The sequence below is a fragment of the Sphaerodactylus townsendi genome, linkage group LG07 (genome assembly GCF_021028975.2).
Source record: "Sphaerodactylus townsendi isolate TG3544 linkage group LG07, MPM_Stown_v2.3, whole genome shotgun sequence".
NCBI classification, from domain to species: domain Eukaryota; kingdom Metazoa; phylum Chordata; class Lepidosauria; order Squamata; family Sphaerodactylidae; genus Sphaerodactylus; species Sphaerodactylus townsendi.
The window spans coordinates 122,780,980-122,798,065 of record NC_059431.1 but is presented as its reverse complement, the minus strand read 5'-3'; the positions used below and the strand labels follow the sequence as shown (position 1 = coordinate 122,798,065).

Sequence of the window (17,086 nt, the reverse complement as noted above, 5' to 3'; positions counted from 1 at the left end):
ATAGACGCGGCCCCGCGGCCAGCTCCGGTGGCAGGCGAGGAGGTGGCTGCGCATCCCCGGGGGGCGGGCGGGCGGAGCGGCGCGCTTTGGCGCACGAGGCGCCTCTGCAGAGCATCCCTCGCCGCACAGGGCCCCGCCCTCCCCGCCCCCCCGCAGGCAGGCAGGCAGGCAGGCAGGCAGGCTGGCTTTGGCGCAGGGGGTGTCACTGCGGGGGGGGGAGGGAGGGGCGGCGCTGGCCGGCCGGCCGCCCTGGGGGAGCCACATGGCGAGGCCGGGCAGCCAATGGCGAGGCGGCGCCGCAGCGTCCCTGCCGCAGTATAAAGCGCGCTCCGAACTGCGGCGCCGCTCCCGCCCGCCCGCCCGCCCGCTGCAGAGGCCAGGGCTACCTGCCGCCCGCCCGCCCGCCCGCCCGCCCGGCCCCAGCCCGTCGCGCGCATGCAGCAGCACCAGCACCAGCACCAGCAGCAGCAGCGGCCGCCGCCCGGCATGGTGTGCCAGACCCAGCTCGGGGGCGCCGAGGAGGAGCCGCAGGGGGGGGCGCCCCCGCCCCCGCCCCGGCCGGCCCAGGAGCCCCCCCCGCGCGCCCCCGCCGGGCCCCCCGCCGTCAGCATCCGCGAGTTCCAGCCGGGGCAGCGGGCGGAGGCGCGGCGCATCTTCTACGAGGGCATCCTGGAGCGCGTCCCCAACACGGCCTTCCGCGGCCTCAAGGACCAGCCCTGCGCGCAGCTGGCCTACGGGGCCATGGCCGGTAAGCGGCGGCGGCGGCGGCGGCTGGACGGGAGGGGCGGCGGGGGCTTGGGGAGGGGGCGGCCCCACGCGCCCTGGAGCGTCTAGGCCAGGGGGGGCCAACTCTGGCACCCCAGGTGTTCATGGGCTGCGAGTCCCACCTGTCCCTGCCAGCACGGCCAATTGATGGGAATCGTAGTCCGTGAACATCTGGAGTGCCAAAGGTTCGCCACCCCTGGTCTGGAGCCGCCCACCTTGGCTTCCGTCCTGATGGGCACCTGCTCCGTTTTGTGGCCCCGGTGCCGCGGGTTTGAGGCCCAGGAATGGGCGACGGCCTCAGCCTGCCCTTGCGGTGGAGGGTCCCGCTTGCCTGGCAGGGCGTCTCCCCAGTTGTATCCCCAACCCAGAGGGCACCTGTGCATCGCCCCGGCGTCTGGCCGGATACGTGGTGCCCAGCGGCAGGAGGAGGAGCAGGAGGAAGCCAACCTGCGCTGTGGGCCCAGCTCAAGAACAGGTGGGCAGGGGAAGTGCTGTGGCTGGGGGGCTTGGGTGGGTGGGTGGGTGGGTGGGGGTGCCCTGGCTCAGACACTGCCCCGCTATGTGGACCAGTTGCTGCTCCGTGGGGGTCTTTGTGTCTGGGACGGTGCCCGTTCTTGGTGCCCGCCACTTCATGCCTTCTGCGAGGGACCTTGCTGTAAAGGTGCAGGTGGCTTCCCCTTTTCCCGAGTGTCTCCACATTGTCTCCCTTGGCAACAAATGGGACTGCCGGTGTCTTAGAAGGTGGTGGGAAAGGGCACTCGGAAAACTTGTTGCAGGAAACTTGTAGCAACCCTGTCGGGCAGGGGTCTCCAACCTATGGCCCTCCAGGTGTGCACGGACTACAGTTCCCACCAGTGCTGCCAATTGGCCATGCTGGCAGGGGCTGATGGGAATTATAGTCCATGCACATCTGGGGGGATTTAAGTTGGAGAAATGTGCTGAAGGGTTTTCAAAGCAAGAGGTGGGTCGCCTTACCTGACCAGGACTTCCTTGGGGGTCTCCCATTCAAGTGCTCAACAGGTCTGACTGCTTAGCTGCAAGATCTGAGAGGACCGTCCAGGTCAGGGCTGAGACAGCCAGAGGCGGCGGCAGCCGTGGACTTCCTTGGGGGTCTCCTATCCAACTACCAACCAGGGCTGACCCTGCTTAACTCAGTGATCTGATGAAATTGAACTAACCTGGACTGTAAAGGTCAGGGCTGGGTCTTAAAAGACCTTGACTGACATTTTATGCTTTATACAAAACATAAACAAATGGGAGTTTCCTAGAATTTTAATTTTGATGCCCCAGCAGTAAACTCTGAGTGGTGTATAAGCCGGATATAGACCACCTTTCCCCTCACACCTGGTCATGCAATCCCAAGAACACTTTCTCAAGAATGAATCTCATTGAATAGAATGTCAGACTGGGTTTTGGGTGACGCAGGTTCAAATCCCCCACTGTGCCGTGAAACCTTGCTGGGTGTCCTTGGGCCAATCAGATGCACTCAGCCCAACCTACCTCACAGGGTTGTTGTGAGGACACAGTGGAGGGAAAAAGGATGCTGTGAGCCATTTTATGTCCTCGTTGAGGAGACGAATGGGTTGTAAGTGAAATGCGTAAATGGCAAACTGAGGAGACTGAAGACACCTTCTTGGAGTTGTTTTCGGGACCCTCAGACTGGTTGGCCAGAAGGCCCTGGGGATTGTTTAAGGCCCTAAAGAGGCTGTGAGCGATTCAGCTGCTCACCATAAACACCCAAACCTGTGGCCCAAAAGCTCAGCTGTCCTCTGTTGGGGCCCATTGTGCTCAAGAAGGCCCTCCGGGGCAGCCTGCTGTAAGTGAGATTTTTTGAACTCGGTTGATCAGATTCGAATAACAAGACTATTGGCACAACATAATGGACACTGGAGTTAGAAATCTGTCCCAAGATGGATTAGACAGGCTCTGGCATGTAGGTGAGGTGCTGCTGGAAGCCATGAGAGAGGTGGATAGAATCCGTGGTAACGTCAAGGCGAAACAAGCTGTCTGCGGGAAGGCGCTTCATTGAGCCTTGCCGCCCCGCCCCCACTGTTGTCCTCCAGAAAAGAACAACCTTAACTTCTTGAGTGTCGGCAGTGAGAGGGGAGTGAGGGGTGGCGTCTTGGATGCTCCAGAATAACACTGCAGAAGGACCTCACTCATCCCACCGGCCTTGCAAAGTTGGCACTTGGAGCAGGGTGGCTGCCTTGGGTGCATTTTGCCGGGCCTCGGCTCTACCAAAGATCCTGGCTGTCCCTTTATGCATTCCATATTGCCTCCGTCCCTGTGAGCATGTTGGTGTTGTTCGACCACGGTTTGCTAGACCACGATTCACTAGTGGTGCAGCTAGTCTGAGCTTGGGCGCTGTCAAGGGGAGTTTCCTGGAGTGCTGTGATTTTGCTCCCAAGGATCGGGATCTCTGTTGAACGAGGTCTAGCGGGCTGATTCTTTAAACATCAGCTGAGGTGGGGGGAGGGAGGTGGTGGTGGAGGACATTTTTAGTGGCTTTCTTTGCGCAGGCATGAGTGTGGGAAGAAAAACCCAGGCAGCTCCAAGTGGACAAAATGGAAGGACGCAGGTACTGTCCTGACTTGGAATGCACGGAACGAAGAAAAGACGCGACACGAGGGAATTGTTTAAATGAATCCTAAAAGGGCAGAATGGATGAGTGGGCAGAGTAATATAACTGGCAAGTTCTACATTAGGAATAAAATCAGGAACGGTTTCAGATTATCAGAGCAAAGTGAATGAAACAGAAGTGGGGGGGCATTTGCTGCCTCCGCCCTCCGGAAAGAACATGCACGTTTTTACAAGCGTATCTGTTACCTGTGCATTTGAATTGAATTGAAAATTGCAAAAAGCTAGAGTGCGTGGGGAAGAAACACCTTTGCCGTTTCTCTGCGTCCACCCATGGGTAGGGCATCACTAGTGGGAAATGCAATCAAGTCACAGCCAATTTATGACCCCATATTGTTTTCACTTCAAGAGACCAAGGTGGTTAGGCCGTTTCTTAGCATCCCTGGACTTCCGAGGAAGTCTCCTGTCCAAGTTTTAACCAGGACCGACCCTGCTTAGCTTCCAGGGTCTGACAAGATTGGGCTAGCCAGGGCCAGCCACCTCAGGGCGGCGGCAGCAGCAGCGGCAGCAGCACATAACGCGGTCCAAAGACAGCCACACTTTCCCAAACGTTGAAACTGGAACAGAAACTTCTGGGAAGTGAATCCTGTTGCGCCTCATCAAACTTACCTTTGAGCAAACCTGTGTAGGAGTCACCTTATTGCTGAAAAGAAGAGGTTGGCGGTCGAACTCTGTTCTTGTTTGGGATTCCTGGGAAAATGAGCAAATGTAAACAGTGGGACAAAGAGCTGGCACTGTGTGTCTTCCCCAAAGTTCCCTTGTGCTAAACGAGCAAGAAATGGAGAAAAGGAATTAGACAGTTGCCGAAAGGGTTAGTATTTTGCCAGGCTCCAATTTCCCAGGAGTTCAGCATTCAGCACTCCGGGTGTGAATGCCTCCGAAACAGCCGTTCCTGCATTCCCCCACCCCACCCCACCCCCCCCCCCCACCCCTGTCAGCTCAGCTTTCCGCTGTCTACGATTTAATTGACATTCCAGTGCTGACTGAGTGGTTGGTCTTCTGTTCCTCTCCCCATCCCGCTGCAGGGCAATCTGCATTTATTCTTTTTTTTAAAGCCCCTCCGTGGAGGTTTATTTTCAGCGAAGAACAGCCCAAGTTTCCAAAACTGCCCCGGAGGGGGAATGGGGCCGAGGACTGCGAAGACGGCTGCTGCCAGCCACTCGGAGAGGCATTCCTGCAGTCTTGCATATCTGCTAGAGTTTGCGGCAAAGAGGCAAAAATGATTTTCAGTGAGCTGGGCTGAAGCAAAGTGGGGACATGTGGTGAGGACACGTCCGTGTGCTTCCAGGTAGATCCGCCGCTGGTCCTGCACTTAGATTTTGCGTGTTGCTGATACGCTACCTTACGATAGGAAGTATTCTGTTGCTGGGGTGTCCATTGGTTACATCACCCAAAACATGGTGTAATATTGATTGAAACTCTTCTGGTGCAAAGTCGCTGCTCAGCATGGGGTCCCAATCCTGTTAGCATAGACAGGATTATGCGTCTGGTGTAACGACCGTCTTTTTCCAGATGGGAGGGAGGTTACCCACATGTAAACACACATGATGCTGCCTTATGGTGAACCAGACCCTCAGTTCCTCACGGTCACTGTTGTCTGCTCTGACTGGCAGTCGCTCTCCAAGATTTCATGTGGGGATCTTTCCCATCTAGGACTATTCCCTGGTCCTAACTGGATATGTCAGAGATGGAACCTGGGACCGTCTGCAAGCCAAGCAGATAGCCCACCCTTGAGCCACAGGCTCCAGCCCTCCTGCCCAGTGTGTGGAGAACCTGGCAAGCCAGGGCCGAGCAGGGCGGAGCGTCTCTGTGCCCGTCCAGAAGCTAGCGGGGAGCGTGCCACTCTGAGCTCAAATAAAAACTTCCCCTTTCTTCACGAAGACAGGGCTGATCTCTGTTTGCCAGTCATGACTTGCTGCAGTGGGGTGGGGGAGTGGGGTTGGACGCCCCGGGGGTATGGTGGGGGCATTCGGGGGGTGGGCAGTGGACGCCGCCGCAGCCCCAGGCACAGCTCCCCCTCGCTCTACCCCTGACTTGCTGTCATCGTACTAAAATGCTTATCATAATGTCTGATTTCTACTGCAATAGAATCTACTCACTACTGTCAGATGTACAAATCTTTTTTACATTTCATCAGGTAGGCGATAAGTGGTTTCCACATGTTAAGATACCGGCCTGGGACTTGTTGTCTTATTCTGTTTGTTAATTGGCACATTACTGCTTAATCTATTGATTTCTCAGTCCATTCTTTTTTCATTGGTAATGTTGAACCTTTCCATTTCTAAGGTATTGCCAGTCTTCCCTCTGTAACCATATACATAATATTTCGTATACTTATTTTGATGAAAGGGAAAATGCTTTGGCGTGCTTTGGAGTGTAGACGCTATTCCCTGGAGAGGACATGGAATAGGTAGAGTTTACTGGCAGTTACAATCAAAGGGTCACAAGGGGGGTAGTATTTTTTTCAAAGGACTGCATCGAACCCTTGCCCTGACCAGGGTAGCCCGTGCTGATCTGATCTCATCAGGCTTGGGAAACTAAAAGAGGCTTTTCCCAGGTCACTGCGAGGATGGGAGACCACCAAGGAATCCTAGGGTGGCTACACAGAGGCAGGCAGTGATAAGCCATCTCTGAACAATGCATTGTCAAACGCTTAACACTGCCAGATTTCAACTTTGTGGAATTCTGTCATAGAGCTGTGTGGTCAATGGTCTGGTGGGATCTTTGTTCCCAATACAGTGTGTAACAGACTTCCCTCTGTGATACACCTCTGAAGTTGCCAGCCACAGATGCAGATGAAACATTAGGAACAAGATCCACTAGACCACGGCCACACAGCCCGGAAAACCCACCAGAACCATCTCTGAACATCTCTTGCCTTGAAAACTCTCAGAGGGTTGTCACAAATTGGGGGCATCTCGATGGCTCTTTCCATCACCACTACTGTGCCATTCCACCAAATAGTGTGTAATTCTTCCATGTCAAACGGTACTTCGGCAGGGTTAAGAATAAAAAATGTATTTCATGGTCTTACCAGCAATGGAACTGTGAACCTGATTCATGGCCCCTCTCTTCTGGCCCCAGGAAACCAGATTCTGATGTTGTGGGCCCCTTGTGGATTAAAAGTCATGCAAGTTGGGGGCCCTGAATGGGGAAGTGGGTGAAAGGGCCCCTCTCCCCATCTTCCGTCAACTCAGTTGCCTCCTAACCCAGGTGGCTACTAATCCACACCCAGTCTGGAGACCTGGAAGTCTTCTTCCGGAAAGCAGGAAGTGACCGCAGCAACATGGATGATCAGTGGGAATAAAGAATTGGCAGCGGAAAGTGCTGTTAAATTGCGACCGTCTTATGGTGACCCCCCCCCTCTCCCGGAGGGTTTTCACGACGAGAGATGTTCAGAGGTGGTTTGCCATTCCCTGCCTCCCCGTAGCAGCCTTAGGTGATCACTGTCCAAATACAAACCTGCCTAGCTTCTGAGGTCTTGCAAGATTGACTAGCCTGGGTCATCCAGGTCAGGGAATTCTTTCTCAGTCCAGATAATCTTAGTCTTTCTTTTGTTTGCTGGATCCTCCATGATTTCCATTCCTGCAAAAAGCTGAGGGTTCAAGAAGAAGAGCTTGGATTTATCCTCTGCCTTCCTCTCCTGCAAGAGACTCAAGGCGGCTGACAGACTCCCTTTCCCTTCCTCTCCCCACAGCAGACACCTGGTGAGGCAGTGGGGGGCTGAGAGAGTTCAGAGAGAACTGGGACCGGGCCAAGGTCACCCAGCAGGCGTCATGTGGAGGAGTGGAGAAACAAATCCCGTTCACCAGATGACAGTCCACCACTTATAGGGAGGAATGGGGAATTGAACCTGGCTCTCCAAATTAGAGTCCACCTCTCTTAACCACTACACCATGCTGGGGTAGAAGATGGGACAACCAGGTCAGGTCTGCACCATTACATTACGGGAGGAAGTGGATGGGGAGTCACGTTTGCTTTGAACACAAGGGGTGGGGGCCTGGGAGCTTCGCCAGCAGCAAAGCTCCCAGGGGGTGGGGAGGGTGCGACGCACCGGGCGCACGAATTTGGGTCACGTGGGGGGGGGGCAAAATCCCCCCGGCCCCTCCCGCTTTGCCCCGCCCCCACATTTACTTTAGAAAACCGAACAGGCTGGAGAACAGGCCTTCCTGTTCTGGTGGGAACTACATTTCCCAGGGTCTCCTGAGAAATGTAGTTCCCACCAGAAGGCCTGTTCTACAGCCTGCTCGGTTTTCTAAAGGGAGTGGGAGTGGGGGGGGGGCAGCTACGCCTCTGCATGCCCCCCACCCCACCCCGCTTCCTTCATTTTCCTCCTTTTCTTAGTTCAGCTGAAAAGCGAAATGCCTGGGGGGGGGGCGGTCAGGCAGGAGGAGAATATTGGAGCCTCTTTTTGTCAGTGTGGGGCTGTCCAGTGGGGTTCTGCGGGGCACGTGCCAATCTTTCTTGCTTTTCAATCTCTATGTAAAACCCGTTTCATAGTTTTGGAACTGGGTGTTATCATTATGTTGATGACACTCTGCTCCGTGTCTCTCTGCCTGAATCTCCTGGGGTTGCAGGAGACATTTTGGCCTGCTGCCAGACTGCTGTGGGGCGGAGGCAGAAGGGAAGCTAAGTGACCTTGAATCCTGACGAGAGAGAGAGAGAGAGGTGGTGCTGATTCAAGAAGACGGAGGAGTTTGGGTTTGCAGCTTTTCAAGAACTTCTACTGACCGATGCTGATGTGAGAACCTAAGCATTTTACAGGATCTAGCATTACTGCTGGAGAAGCAAGTTAGTGCAGCTGCAGAAACGCACACACACAGGGGCCCACACAAATCCTTCACTCCATCTTTGTGTAGCTTGGAAGATGTCCATGTCCCCCTGTCCTGACATGGCCGATCTGGCCACCTGAATTCATGCTGTGGTAACATGCATACTGCGTGTGTGTGTGTGTGTGCCGTAGAATCACAGCTGACTTATGGCAAGCCTATAGGACAGGAGTGGCCAACCTGTGGTGCTCCAGATGTTCATGGACTACAATTACCATCAGCCCTGCCAGTATGGCCAATTGAACATCTGGAGTGAGCAAAATGAACATCTGGAGTGCCATAGGTTGACTACCCATGCTAGGCAAGAGAACGTTCAAAAGTGACTTGTGATTGCCAGCCTCCATGTGGGCTGAGAGAGTTCCGAGAGAACTGCTTCTGGCCCAGTGTCACCCTGCAGTCTTCATATAGAGTGTGGCGGAACAGGCCGGCTTTGCCGAGCAGGCCCTGTTCCACCCCAAGCCTCTACCAGGGAAAGGGCTTTCGTTCTCTCTCTTTGGGTAACTGCCATCACCTGACTGTTTGAGGAATTTCCCGCTGGATAGGGTCAGGGCTCCTCCGCTTCCTTCTCAACTCTTAGCCTCTGTTTCCCCTGTTTCCAGTCTCCTGGGTTCCACAGGGCAGATTGGAGGCCCTGGAGGAGCCACTGCTTGCCAACTGCCAGCCTTCCTCCAGTGCCCTCTTTTTCCGATCGTGCATCCACAGCTGCGGAGGCCCAGGTGGTGCAGAGAACTGTTCCCCACATCTAAGGTTCAAAAGTATTTATTAAAAAATTAGAATGGTTACAAGTATGTTTTAGCACTGCGCCAGATTGAGCACATTGAATTACAAGTATGTTTTAGCACTGCACCAGATCTATTCCTTTCTCCATATGCACCCTACTCGCTGGTACAATAGGGTTACAATCCTCACAGAGTTCCCATTACCTGGAAGACTGGGTCAGCAACCTGGTCAAGCACATGGTTCCAAAATGGCTGCTTTCTCCAGGGCCCAGGAACATGGTCTGTTTTCTTCAGTGGCCCAGCTAGAAGTCACCTCTACTCCCTGCTCCCAGGAGTTTTATCAGTTCCCAGGCCCCACCCTCCTTTGACCTGGTCAGTCTGGATCAAGATATCTCTTCCCCCAGGTCAGGTAGTCCTTCCTGATGTCCCTCTAGCATTTTTAAGTCCTCCAAAACTATGATACCTGCTTGGAGAAGGTGGGGAAGGAGCCATTTCTTCACATGGAGGTGTGGGGAATCAAACCTGGTCTTCCAGATTAGACTCTGCCGCTTTTAACTGCTACACCATGCTGGGTCTCATAGCATTGACGCTAGACTGTTGTACTGCATTCTGCCTAGGTCTGCCCTTGAAGTAAACTGCAGTTGGTTCAAAATGCTGCAGTTGGTTATCATACGCTCGACGGAACATGAATATTTTGCCCATTCTGCAGTCACTTTGGTGACTGTCCGTGAGGTTCCTAGGGTGTGTTGATATCAATTTGTTCTTGTGTAGAAGTGGATAAGTTTACTCAGGATCTTGTTCAGATCTTTCTGGTAATCTTTTGCTATGTTTGAGGATAGGGGTTTGTAAAATGTGCTATTGAAGAGTTGTCTCTTGGCCTTCTGTTTATTGTCCAGTGTGACAATGGTACCCTCTTTAGCAGCTACCTTGATTGTGATGTCGGATTGTTTTTGAGGTTCTTTAGGGCATCCTTTTAAGCATGGGTAAAATTGTATTGCAAGCTGTGCTTTTTGTGGATTACTTCAGTTTGAGAACAGTTACAAAAGCATTGTATATAATGATCCAGTTAAGCACTGTGGCCCCTTCCGCACATGCAGAATAATGCACTTTCAATGCCCTTCTCTGCACTTTTTCTATCTCTTCAATATCCTTTTTGAGATGTGGCGACCAGAACTGAACAGAGTACTTGAAGTGCTTTTTTTTTAAATTAAAAGATTACACATAAGGAATGTCAACATTTCATTTATTTTGTCGAAGGCTTTCACGGCCGGATTCAACTGGTTCTGGTGGGTTTTCCGGGCTGTGTGGCCGTGGTCTGGTGGATTTTGTTCCTAACGTTTCGCCTGCATCTGTGGCTGGCATCTTCTGAAAAATCCTGAAAAATCTTCAGTTGCAGAACATGTGTTAAACAAAACTGGACATAATATTTTATTTGAGAACACTGAAATTCTGGACAATTCAGAAGCTTACTATGTCAGACTGCACAGGGAGGCAGTTGAAATTCACAAACACCAGGACAACTTCAATAAAAAAGAAGAGACTTTGAAGACTAGCAAAGCCTGGCTCCCAGTACTTAAAAAATGGACTGATAAGCCCCACCCGCAATACAGTGCACTCAACCACACCTTTGCATAGCAAGTTCCACTCAAATATTATTTATTTATTTTATTTTATTAAACTTATAGGCCGCCTTATCCCCGAAGGGACATGGACAATATACCACACTAAACTTTCCCTTCTCACTTAGACACAGTGAGAAACAGGCTTTTCTCTGTGATACACCTCTGAAAATGCCAGCCACAGATGCAGGCGAAACGTTAGGAACAAAATCCACCAGACCACGGCCACACAGCCCGGAAAACCCACCAGAACCAGTTTTCATTTATTTCTCAAAATAGTATGTGCTGTTCAATTTTTTTCTCTATTGCATTAATCTGTACAAATTGCTGCGATGCTTTTGCTTCCTTGAATTATTCAGATCACTGATGTTTAGGTATGCAGGTTTTATTAAAGAAAATACTTTTTAAAAAAACAAACAAAATTAATCACACTCAAGAAAATAGAGTTCAGGAGAGCAGCCTCAGGAATTATTTGATTGATCTGTAACTTCAGAATAAAAGTTCTCATCATGTAGAGTCAGTGCGGCTAATGAATGACAGAATTTCACAGTTTTTCCTATTGCAAGACATTTTGAAGAAAGCTTTTGTCATTCCTACCAGAATTGTGCTTGCCATATATGTAATGAGTTCCTCAGTCCTCGTTTATAATTCTGAGTGAAAGCGTTTCATAGGATCTCCCCCCTCCTGCCCAGTTTTTGGCATGGCCACTATTTCTCTTTCTGGCTTTAGGGGAAAAAATCTCCAAGTTGTTTCCTTGTGGGATTTCATACTTCTACAAGACTAGTACCCTGACAGGTTTTCCTGATGGATACTAGGTAAAGATGCTCCGCGCCATGCTCCTTGCGCGCCCCACTTACCTAGAAGCCGGCCGACGGGTGCAGGCCTCTCTCGTCCCAGGCTTTGCCTCAGCATGACGCACACATATAACGCTGAGGCCCAGCCACGCCCCTTCTTCCTGGAAGGGGCTAAGCCGGCCTCCAACCGTGGGTGTGCTCTGGAGAGCATACCCATGGCTGGAGGCTGGCCAACAGGTGCAGGTGTTGTCCTAGGCTGGGCCTTGGCGCGATGTGTGCACGTCTATGCCCCTCCTCCCTCCCAGAAGAGTGGGGGTGATTTTTCCACCCCTCCACATGACTCCCACGGGGGCCCCCCGGGACGTTTGTCCCCAGATGTCCCCGTGGTAGCTATGCCACTGATGCTATGCAGAATGGCTACCCTGAGAAGCTGAGCCAACTGCAAAATGCAAGTCTTCAACTCAAAGACGAACTCTGTTTAACAGGATGCCTTTTGAACACATTGAACACATTTAAAATATATATTTTCTGAATATCTTTGTGCTGGGGAGGCAGCTGCTTCTAAAGGTTAAAATGATAGAATTGTAGAGTTGGAAGGGGCCATAGAGGCCATCTAACCTAACCCCTTGCTCAGTGCGAAATCGACTGCACATACGTGGGCATGCCACCGTGTGGAATGGCCACGCTGAGGAGGTCAGGAAGGCTGCCACGCTTCTGTCACTCTGCAAAGCGGAATTGCTTCAGAAGCATTTCTGTAAAGGTGGTAGGGTTATGCTATAAGCAGAATGGTTCAGGAAGATGTTTATAAAGAGAAATGGACTGTGAACTATTAATTCCATTTCAAAAACCTTTATTGGCATATAAAGGAGGCTCCAGGAAAATACAGTATCCATAGAATAAGCTGAGCAAGAGTCCAGATTTAACAGTTACCATAGTGACATATAGTATTCATGAGTTCCCACTGCTTGCTGCAGAAACTTAGCAACTGTGTCTGTGATGTCTGTATCCTGAGCAGAAATAAGGGAAGCCACCTTGCACGTCTCAGAATGCTATTTCTTAATGATCCATTCCTCACAAGCCCCTGAAAACGTTTTGCAAACATTTTCAACCCCCCCTTTGTCCACACTCACCCCTTTGAAAAAGCTTCTTGCCTGCTGTTTTGTGGTTGTTCCGTTTTTTAAAAATGTATTAGATCTGTATCTACAAAGCTTCAAAACCTCATTCTGCAATTCTCTGGGGGTTGTGTCAGTGGTGGGATTCAAAAACAACCACCACCGGTTTGGCGCTCCCCCCCCCCCCCCCCCCGTTGCGCCCCTCACCCCACTGCCCCACTTGCCTTAATTGGCAGAGGAGGGTGGCAGCAGACTCGGACTGCCTGCGGCTACAGAGGAGAGGAGGAGGGACGGGGCTTGGCCAACCTCCGCCGCAACAGGTTGGCTCCTTAACCGGCCTGCTGCTGCGGCACTCACCTGAGCCACCGGCCTTCCTTCAGGCTGCCTCCCTCAGGGCAGGAGGCGGCCTGAAGGAGGGATGGGACGGGCCTTGGGCAGCCGCCGCACCAGGCCAGCTCCTTGACCGGCCCGCAGCCGCAGCGCTCGCCCAAACTGCCGGCCTTCCTTCAGGCTGCCTCCTCCCGGGCAGGGGTGGCCTGAAGGAGGTTTGGGACGGAAGCTTCTCTGTGGGCCCAAACTTTGTTGTGGGGGTGGGAGGGAGGCCGTGGGTGGGATTAGCAAGCGTTTCAGGGCCGTGGAGGTGGGATTCACAAGTGATTCGACTGAGCCAGGCCAAACCAGGTGAATCCCACCTCTGGGTTGTGTCTACATAGCTACATAGACATGACCCCCTGAAATTGGAAAAAAAGCTGATGGTCAGCGCAAGCGGAGAAAATGGCACCCGCGAGGAAGTTTGGGGACTGCGGAGAGGTGTGGGAAATGTTTTAAAGAGATCACACAGCGATTGAAAACATTTTTTTTAATTGCTAAGGAACAGCATGCAAAAAGAACGTTTTCAGGCGGGAAATAAAAGCTAAAAACCATGTGAAACTCCATGGAGGAAATGTTTTATTTCCTGTTTCAAAATGTGTTATTTGGTTTGTGTGGAAACAATGGATTGATGAGTTTGGATTGAATTATGCCAAATATATTGTAGCACATGTGTGGGATGTATTACCTGTTTGCTATATGTATTATCCTGCTCATATGGCATTATTTTCTACTGGCCTATCACCACGTTTTCTGCAGAGTATTCTTTCTATATCATGTGCAACGTTTTATGCCAGCTTTGGATTTCTGTAATCTGACAGTTGGACATAGTTGGCACCAAGTAATGGGGCTGACTTCGGCGATCCCAACAGCTGGGCAGCTGTGGGCAGTGTCTTTGGGGGGCCTCGTGTTGCGCCCCATGCCCAAAGTGTTGGGCATGAATGGTTGCCTTTCCCAAGAAACAGCTCTGAGTGAACTTGCACATTCTTGGTTGAGAACGGCAGGGTGGGGTGAGGGTGTCAGGTAACTGCCGGTATTAATGTGTAGCTCAGCTATAATTATTTACAATGGAAATAGATGTTGTGTGTTCTAGTTAGTAGATCCTGGAAGTCAGCTGCTGGGTTAGTTAGCAGTGAAGCCTGCCCTGTTGGCTGGATTCCTAGGAGCACCTTCAGTCACCTGTGATAGGTGTAAACACCATCAAAGCAAATGGCCTTCTTATCTTTCAGAAATGTTGGTGAGGTGAAGGGGGAGACTCAGTTTGGTTTTAATGATGAAGGGTGTGGACTCAGGGCGGCAGGAAAGGATTCACCTGCAGCTGTCAGAGCAGCAGATCCTGTGGTTTTAATTTCCTGCTTTGTCAACATGTCTGCGAGTAGCTAAACAAACTGATTTTCTGTTCGTCTTGTGATAGTCACTATTTTTGTACAGTGGGGCTCAGTGGTTGTCTTTCTCTTACACACACACACGCACATATAAACATAACAAACATTCAGTTTGTGTCTGTGTGAATCTATAGTTTCTTGGTTTGTTAAAATCCAGCTGTTCCTGCTCCATGCTACATAATTTTTCTGCCACATCCTTTCAATAGTTCTTGTTTATATTTTGCATAGAAAACCTGTTGAGAGCTTGCTGTGAGGATTGTTATTATTTAATAAACTATATAACATGTCCCCCTCAAGTTGCTCCCCGTACTATGGGGATAACAATAAGCAAAACTCATTATAAGCTAGGTAATAATTATATGATGATTGCTATGAATTGGGGTCAAACTTTCCATAGTAGTTCCAAAATCCCTGTGAAGAGCTAGATTGGAGTCCAGTCGTACCTTAGCAGCAGTGGCGTAGTGGTTAGGAGCAGCAGTGGCATAGTGGTTAGGAGCAGGTGCATTCTAATCTGGAGGAACCGGGTTTGATTCCCAGCTCTGCCCCTCGAGTTGTGGAGGCTTATCTGGGGAATTCAGATTAGCCTGTGCACTCCCACATACGTCAGCTGGGTGACCTTGGGCAAGGCACAGTTCTTCAGAGCTCTCTCAGCCCCACCCACCTCACAGGGTGTTTGTTGTGAGGGGGGAAGGGCAAGGAGATTGTAAGCCCCTTTGAGTCTCCTACAGGAGAGAAAGGGGGGATATAAATCCAAACTCCTCCTCCTCCCTCCTCCTCCTCCTCCTCCTCCTCCTCCTCCTCTTCTTCTTCTACTTCTTCTTCTTCTTCTTCTTCTTCTTCTTCGAGAAAAATAAGATTTGGGGACTAAGCTGTCAAGAGACAAAGATATCTGATGAAGGGAGTGTTGATTCTTGAAAGCTTAAACTCTCAAAAATCTTGTTTGTCTATAAAGTGCTACTGGAGTTGAATCTAGCTCTTTTACTGCAGATAAACAAAGCGGTTTCCTGAAAAAAGTGGAACATCTGTATGGGGAAATAGAGAAATTAGTAACTTGGAGAAAGGGTGATTTCTGTCAGGAAAGGGTTAGATCTCCTTTTTCCTAAGCATCATAGTCCTGGCCTCATTTGTAAAGTGCTGTTGAGTCGCAACCAACTTATGGCAACCCAGTAAAGTGTTAAAAGCACGAGAGAAATAGGTGGTTGGCAATTACTTTCCTCTTTACAGCAACCCTCAGTGGCCTCCCGTCCAGGAATTAACCAAGGCCCATCTCAGCTTAGTATTCAGGATCTGACAATATCACCTATCTTGGGCGATCTGGTCAGAGCATAATCCCTCTACTAGGAAAGATTAAACTCCAAGTGATCAGAGTTTTAAAAGGTTTATGGCATCCTGGGAATCATGTGTCATGTTCTTCCCTTATCCCTAATTTCACTGCTATCCCACCCAAGCCAGGGATAAATTGCCTCTCTGTCACAAAACATGGATGGGTGATTCTGGTGGGTTTTCTGGGCCACGTGGCCGTGGTCTGGTAGATCTTGTTCCTAACGTTTCGCCTGCATCTGTGGCTGGCATTTTCAGAAGTGTATCACAGAGGGAGGTCTGTTACACACTGTGTCCAGAGAGACAGAAATGTTTGGAGTATATATTGTCCATGTCCCAGGGTGGGGAACCAATCAGTAAGTGTTCGGGTGGAACTTGTTATGCAAAGATGTGGTTGATAGTATTGTATTGCGGGTGGGGCTTATCAGTCCAGGGAGTGATTCACATTTTTATGCCTTCAGCAGCAGTAGTATTGGTGAATGCAAATCCTGTGTTTGCGTGGAGTTCATTGTTCATGAACTTAGCATGCCCTTGTGGTTTGCTTTTGGTGTTTTTAAGTACTGGTAGCCAAGCTTTGCTAATTTTCAAAGTCTCTTCTTTCCTTTTGAAGTTGTCCTGGTGTTTGTAAATTTCAATGGCCTCCCTGTGCAGTCTGACAAAGTAACCTTCTGAATTGTCCAGAATTTCAGTGTTTTCAAATAAAATGTTATGTCCAGTTTCGTTTAAGACATGTTCTGCAACTGCAGATTTTTCAGGATGGTTAAGCCAACAGTGTCTTTCGTGCTCTTTAATACAAGTTTGAATGCTGCATTTTGTGGTTCCCATGTAGACCTTTCCACAGCTGCAGGGTATGCGACTGTCGCAGAGAGAAGTTTGTTATAAGAGAAGTCTGGACACAGTGTATAACAGACTTCTCCCTGTGATACACCCCTGAAGATGCCAGCCACAGATGAAGGTGAAACGTTAGGAACAAGTTCTACCAGACCACGGTCACGCAGCCCGGAAAACCCCCAACAACCAACATTGAAAGTAATGCTGTTTGTGGGGGGGGGAAGGGGGGTCTACCCTGAAACAGCATCATTTTCAGTGTTGTTTATACTAGAGAGCCCAAATTCTGGGCTTTCTAGTTTAAACAATATTGTAAGTGATGCTGTTTTGGGGGGTGGGGTGGGGGGAATCCATCCTGAAACAGCATCACTTCCAATGTTGTTTAAACTAGAAAGCCCAGATTCTTCCTTTAAGGTGGATTTAAAAGGAGAATCTGGGTTATCTAGGAAAATCTGGGCTCTCTAATCTAAACAACATTGAAAGTGATGCTGTTTCGGGGTGGATTCTCCCTTTAAGGGGGATTTTAAAGGAGAATGTGGGCTCCCTAGCAAATTACTTTCAATGTTGTTTAAACTATGGAACCCAGAGTCTCCCTTTAAGGTGGATTTAAAAGGAGAATCTGGGCTTTCTAGTCTAAACAACAGTCAAAGTGATGCTGTTTCAGGGTGGATTCAAAAAATAGCATCACTTTCAATGTTGTTTAAACTAG

At 50.4% G+C, this 17,086-nt stretch overlaps 1 protein-coding gene across 1 annotated transcript in view; it reads left to right on the top strand.

Annotated features, from left to right (window-relative positions):
• The first annotated feature begins 435 nt into the window (after positions 1-435).
• The window catches only part of NAT8L (N-acetyltransferase 8 like), a 78,946-nt gene continuing 62,295 nt past the window's right edge, over positions 436-17,086 (top strand). The window contains exon 1 of the mRNA XM_048504464.1: positions 436-748. Within this exon, the coding sequence (XP_048360421.1) occupies positions 436-748 (313 nt within the window). The remainder of the gene's footprint in view (positions 749-17,086) is intronic.